Source organism: Cygnus atratus, chromosome 16 (assembly GCF_013377495.2).
Source record: "Cygnus atratus isolate AKBS03 ecotype Queensland, Australia chromosome 16, CAtr_DNAZoo_HiC_assembly, whole genome shotgun sequence".
Classification (NCBI taxonomy): domain Eukaryota; kingdom Metazoa; phylum Chordata; class Aves; order Anseriformes; family Anatidae; genus Cygnus; species Cygnus atratus.
The window spans coordinates 332541-338588 of record NC_066377.1 but is presented as its reverse complement, the minus strand read 5'-3'; the positions used below and the strand labels follow the sequence as shown (position 1 = coordinate 338588).

The window sequence follows — 6048 nt, the reverse complement described above, 5'->3', positions numbered from 1 at the left end:
TGGCCTGCACCCTGTCCACCCAGGAAGGTGCAGGCTGGGCAGCAACTCGAGGCTGGCAGGGAGCTGCCAAGGAGTAGGCTTCCCTCTGCCAGCTGCAGCGTTACGCTCGCCTGGAGCCACCACGCAGGGATGCCGAGCCCCAGCCGCTCTGCCGGGACCCCGGGCAGGGCTAGGCACCATGGGGCCGGGTGCCGTGGCGGGGCAGAGCTGCTGTCCCGCGGGACAGGCTCCGGTGGTCCACACCGGCCAGCGGTGCCCCGCGCTGAGCTGCCCCAGCTCCCCCCGGCCCGCCCCGCCACGCAGCCGGGGCGCTGGGCACGGCTGCCCCGGGACCGCGGGGCTGGCGCCCGTAGGGCCGGGGCCGCCCCCCCACGGCGCTGCCCTCGGCCCCGGGCTGCCCACGCTCCGCGGCCCGGGGAAGTCCCCGGGGGCGCGGGGAGTCGGCGGCGGGAGCCCGTGCCCGGTGACTGCAGGATGGGCGGCCCCTGCGGCCCCTTCCTGGGCGGAAACGGGCCGAGGCGTTAATACGGGCTGCCCCGCCGCCCGGCTCGGCTCGGCTCGGCTCGGCTCGGCTCGGCTCGGGACGGGGCGGCACGGCACGGCACGGCACGGGACGGGACGGGACGGGACGGGACGGGACAGCACGGGGCGGCACGGCTCGGCTCGGCTCGGATCGGCACGGCTCGGGCCATGGGGCGGCGCGGGCTGCTGGGGCTGCTCTGCGCGCTGCTGCTGGGTGTAAGTGCGGCGTCCCGCGGGGCCGGGGAGCGGGGCCGGGCCGGGCCGGTCGCTGCCGCGGGGCCCGCAGCGGGGCCGGCACCGGGGTCCCCGCGCTGCCTGGCGGCGGCGAGGCTCTCCGGGGGGGCAGCGCCCGGTTCTGTCCGGCCGCTCCGCTCCTCTCCGGCCCCGCGGGTCGCGCCCGGGCCCCGCGGCGGCGCTGCGGCCCCGACGGGAGCGGGCTCGGGGCCATCGCCCAGCCCCGTGCCGGGAAGGCTGCGGGGGAGAGACCCTGGCCGGGCGCCCCGGGCCTGGCTGCCGGGCGCGGAGCTTCGCCGTTCCTCATTCCTGCGGCTGGGAATTCCCCGCGAGGGCTCGGCTTTATCCGCGCCTTCCCGCGGCCGCTTGCCTCCCCTTGCCCAGGGACCCCCATCACCCGTGTCTGGAGCGCGGCCGTGAATTTGGGGAGGGGGAGAGGGCCGGGCAGGGCAGGCAGGTCGCCGCCCGCGGATACCCCCGGCTCAGTTCTGCTCTCTGCCGGAGGGGCTGGGGCAGAGCCGAGCACCGCTGGCTCGGCCGGGGGCTGCAGCCCGGCCGTGGGCCCCGCGCGCGGGGTCTCGTGGGCTCGGAGCACGGAACGGGCCCCGGGGGGCTGGGCGGTGTGAGCAGAGGCAGGGCGGGCGTATGAGCACCTCTTTCAGTTCCCTTTCCTGCCCGAAGTCACAAACGCACGGTGGCAGGGTCAGTTCCCCTCTGCAGCGTCAGGCGTCCTGACACCAGAGCTCCGGTGTCCCGCTGCTCCTCGGGCAGAGCTGCACCGTGGCACCAGGGCTGCCCGCGGGACCCCATGAGGGGTCTGCAGTGCACGGGGCTGCTGCAGGCCTGGCTCCCAGCCCTCCTTCACTATGAGTTCTCGCAGCCTTTTTGCTCCAGGGCCCTGCTGGGCTTCCATCCTTCTCCCCGGGCCTGGCAGACTCACCAGGCGCAGCCACTCTGCCAGAGGTGCGCAGTGCTGGGCTCGCGCCTCATGAGGGACGATGACACAGGTGTCCTCCTACCCCCGGACTGGCTTGAGATCTGAGCCCCCAGGACAAGGACAGCTCCCTGCTTCCTTCCCCACCAGGCTGGCCATGCTCCGCTGGGTTGGGTGTCTTAGTTGACGCTGCTCCCCCTGGCCAGTGCTGCAGCGCTGTGGGCAGTGGCAGGGGCCCAAGGTGATGTGCAGCCTGGTAGAAAATCTGGGGAAACATGGGGCCACCCTGCCAGAGTTGCTGCCATCCCACTTCAAAGAGAGCACTGGTAGCACCAGGCAGCGCGGGCGGCTCTGCTGTGGTCTGTGGTTAGTGCAGGCATGGGAAGCGTGGTGCAGGGAAGACCTCACCTCAGGGCGTGGGTGAGCACGTGAGTTGGAACACGCATGCCAGCAGCTGTGGCCATGCAGGAGCGTGGCGGAGTAGTGTCATTTCACAAGTCTCATCTCTTCCAGTGCTGGGGGCCTGGTGACGCCGTAAGATGCTCTGATAAGCAGTATGAGCACAAGGGCAAGTGCTGCAACCGCTGTCAGCCAGGTATGGAGACGCCTTCCCCTTCCTGGGCCCCTGAGGCCCAGCTATGCCAGAGCCAACTGCATGGCCACGGCCAGAGCCAGCCCCGCTTGCTTCAAGTGAGCCGCCCCCCGCCAGCAGCGCCAACAGGCTCACCTCCCACTGTCACCTAGTGCTGGAGCAGCTGGGGACCTTGTGGGTTCCCTGAGACCCCCTGCACCTCACCAAGTCTGCAGGGGCTCCCTTGCACAGTCTGAGCTCCTGCAGCCGCAGGATCCCATGGCACAGGCAGCTTGCAGGGACCGCTACTCCTGCTGGCATGGCCAGATTGGCTTCCAGTCCCTGGCGTGCTGGAGGCAGTGAACACCTGCCCTACTCTCCTGCTGCAGCCCCCAGCACCTCCTGCCCAGCCCTGGGCTGGCCCCTGCAGCCCTGGCTGCTGGAGCAACATCCAGCAATTGAACAAATGTGCCACAGCGGCCCTGGCATCCACAGCGTCCAGCGCTGCTGTATCCTGCTGGCAGAGCTGCTGCATGCAGGGGGAAAGCTCCCTTGCCCCTGCCTCACCAGCACTTACTTGCCCCTACCTCACTTGCAGGGGAAAAGCTGGTCTCTGAATGCAATGCCACAGAAGACTCTGTCTGCATCCGGTGTGAGAGTGGACACTATCAGCAGAGCTGGACCAAGGAGCGGCACTGCACCCCCCATGACATCTGTGAAGACAGTAAGTGCTCCGTGCTCACGCTGGCCCCAGCATGTGGTGCCACAGGGGCTAGTGTCTGCCCGGGCTCACCTGTCTGGTGCCTCACCTTGCCCCTTTGCCCAGACACCGGCCTCATTGTGAAGACGCAGGGAAACGCGACGCACAACACGGTGTGCCAGTGCCAGGCCGGCATGCACTGCTCAGACACCAGCTGCCAGACCTGCGTGGAGAACCAGCCCTGCAAGCAGGGCTTTGGGTTTGTGGCAGGTGAGACTCAGAAGCTCTCGCCCTCCCCCTGGGGACCGACGTACTGCCAGCATCAGCCTCAGGCCCTCCCAAGCACGGGGTGCTTCCGTGGCACGGGGCTCCCAGCAGAGCTTCAGGGGAGCTGCGCTGCTGCTGTGCCTGGCGGCATCGCCACGGGAGAGGCTGCTCTGTTCCAAAACTTCCTGCAACCTCTGTTCCTTTCCAGCCAAGGCCGTGGCTCGGACGTCGTCCCCCTGTGAGCCCTGTCCAGAAGGCACCTTCTCCAACGTCTCTTCCAAAACCGAGCCATGCTACCGCTGGACAAGGTCTGAGTGCTGACCACATCTTATGCCCATCCCATACCTGGCTGTGCCACATCCCTGTTGGCATGTCCCCTGCTGCTAGCCTCTGGAGGGGACCTGTGGACCAAACGCTGGGACAGTCTCTGAGGGACGCAGCATGGGGATGGCATAGGGCAGGAGCGAGGGGAGCAGAGCAGTGAGCGCAGTGAGGCTGGGGGTGGCGTGGCCCATTTGGAGGCAGGTATCCAGGCACTTGTGACCATCCCTTGGTGCGTGCACAGAGCGTCAGCCCGTTCAGGGGTGTCCGCGCTGCCTTCTGCACTGCAGAGCCAGGAACAGGGGCCATGGGGTCCCACCAGCCCTGCACAGGCTCTGCCTCCCAGCATGCTGCTTGGCTGTGGCTACTGGCCGAGGCGCCTGCCCTCCCTGCAGGGGAGCTGGGGTTTGAGGTTGCCATGGGCTGGCAGCTCGCCCGTCTGTAGAAAGCTGCTCAAGGGTTACTTGCACTCCCTGCTAGAAATGTGAGCCCTACTTCCGGACTGAATTAGTCTCACTTCAGTTGCCAGCCATTGGATTTCACTTTGCTTATATCTGCGGCCAGAAATTACCTCCCCATGGAGCCACTTGTAGCCTATCATCAAGCTATCTCTGAGCTGCTCTGCAACAGCTGAAGTGCCCAAGCCCCAGGGTCTCTCTGTCAGTGCAGGTCTCAAATCTACACTCCCTCTGGTCCTGTCCAGGACCCTGGAGCAGGACTGTGCTAGGAGCCTGGCATCCCCATCCCACAGCATGGGCCCCAGTGCCGGGTGGGCCCCCAGCCACCGCCCCCCGAGCCCAGCAGGCTGACCGCCTGCTGCTTTCCGTGCACCTTCTCGGGGGCTCTGCATACCCAGGCTCCTGCTGAGGTGATGTCTCATTCTTGCCTGCAGCTGTGAGGAAAAGGGGCTTGTGCTGAAGGAGAAAGGGACAAACACTTCGGATGTGATCTGTGGTAAGTGCCTGGTGCCGCAGGCTGGACCTGTGTGGAGCAGGGACCTCCTGCCATGGCCGCGGGCAGCAGGTGGGGGCCTCGGGGGAGCCCCGTGTGGCTAAACGCTGGCAGCACCCCGCTGATCCCATCTCCCCTGGCAGAGTTGGGCAGGCGCTCTTCGCTGTCTGTGCTGATCCCCATCACGGCCGCGGTCGTCACCTGTCTCGTGGGCATCTGCATCTACTGCCTGGTCCACACAGGTGAGGAGCTGGGACTGGGGCCTCGGAGCCTTGGCCAGAGAGGCTGGGCCAAGGTGGGGAGGATGTCGGCAGCTCTGCTGATTCTGGGGCAGCCCTTCTGGGGACGGCACCAAAGCGTGGCTGCCCCGAGCCTCATGTGCTGCCCGGCAGTGGGCACCATCTGCTGGAGCCTGGCAGTGCCCTGCCTGCAGGCACACTTGTGCTGCCGCAGCCCGAGCCGGGCCAGCTGCCAGAGGACAGGGCCAGAGCCGGGCCCCTCCGCGGCACCCGGCCCTTCCGGGCTGGCACTGCGAGCTGCAGGACCCGTGCTACAGCAGCACCGGCCTGGCTCTGACCCCAGAGCTCAACGCAGGGCTTGCAGCGTGGGAGCACTCCCTGACCGCTGCCTTCTCTTCCTCTTTCCCTCCAGACCTGAGGCGACGCGTGCCGAAGCAGGTGAGTCAGCCTCTGGAGCAGGTTGGGGTCCCTCTGGCACGGCCGGGGATGTGCCAGCAGCAGAGCTGCAGAGCTGCAGAGCAGGGGCTGGGCAGGGGTGGGGGCTGTCCTATGGCTGCCCCGCAGGGACGGGCCCCTCAGGGACCCCCAGGGGACCAAGCACAGGGTGAGGCCCTGGTGGAGGTGGGAGCGTGGCAGGAGCCTGTGGATGGCTGCAGACGGGGTGCGACGGCCTGCCCCTGACCCCTGCTCTGCGCCTGTGCAGGTCGAGGCCGGGGTGCCCCGGGAGATGGAGAGACAGGAGCCCAAGGAAGACGGGGAGGACATCTTCCCTGTGCAGGAGACTCTGCTCGGGGGCCAGCCTGTGGCCCAGGAAGACGGCAAGGAGAGCCGCATCTCGGAGCAGGAGAGGCTGTGAGGGCGCAGGGCACCACTGACAGGAGCACAGCCCGGGGGCAGCGCCCTCTGCTCTGCCCCCTCTCCAGCCGGGGAGGGAGGTGAAGCCTCCGGCCGGCCGCAGACGCGGTGGGGCCGCGGCACGACCGGGAGGGGGCCGCAGCGGCGCCCGGCCCAGCCGCCGGCCGGGGGGGCCGTGGCGGAGGGGGCCGGCGGCCGGTGCAGGACGGCGGGGCCGCGGCGCTGCCGGGCAGCCTCGGGGGGGGGCGCCCAGCTCGGCCGCCGGAGCCGGGCCCGTGGGCTCCGGGACGGGCAGGCGGCAGCGGCCGGGGCAGGGCCGCGGCCCCGGGCCCGCGCTCGGGGTGAATAAACGCCAGCCCCGGACCCACGCGTGTCCGCGACACGGCTTCTGCGGGGCGGGGGGGCGGCAGCGGCCGGGCGGGTGCGGGGCCGCCGCGCCGCCAGAAGATGGAGC

The 6048-nt window shown here is 69.1% G+C and overlaps 1 protein-coding gene across 1 annotated transcript; it reads left to right on the top strand.

Annotated features, from left to right (window-relative positions):
• The first annotated feature begins 527 nt into the window (after positions 1–527).
• Positions 528–5748, top strand: CD40 (CD40 molecule). Its single transcript, XM_035567173.2, has 9 exons — positions 528–738; positions 2204–2285; positions 2860–2985; positions 3088–3231; positions 3437–3536; positions 4442–4503; positions 4644–4742; positions 5152–5177; positions 5443–5748. The coding sequence occupies exons 1-9, from the start codon at positions 691–693 to the stop codon at positions 5593–5595; spliced, it is 840 nt and encodes a 279-aa protein (XP_035423066.1). The 5' UTR covers positions 528–690; the 3' UTR covers positions 5596–5748.
• The last annotated feature ends 300 nt before the right edge of the window (positions 5749–6048 follow it).

What these genes read in the sequence shown, in the direction of transcription:
- CD40 (XM_035567173.2), top strand. Translation starts at nt 691, where the DNA reads ATGGGGCGGCGCGGGCTGCTGGGGCTGCTCTGCGCGCTGCTGCTGGGT. An exon ending in TCTGCGCGCTGCTGCTGGGT is followed by an intron (nt 739 to 2,203) that starts GTAAGTGCGGCG and finishes CATCTCTTCCAG; the next exon opens with TGCTGGGGGCCTGGTGACGC. An exon ending in CTGCAACCGCTGTCAGCCAG is followed by an intron (nt 2,286 to 2,859) that starts GTATGGAGACGC and finishes CCTCACTTGCAG; the next exon opens with GGGAAAAGCTGGTCTCTGAA.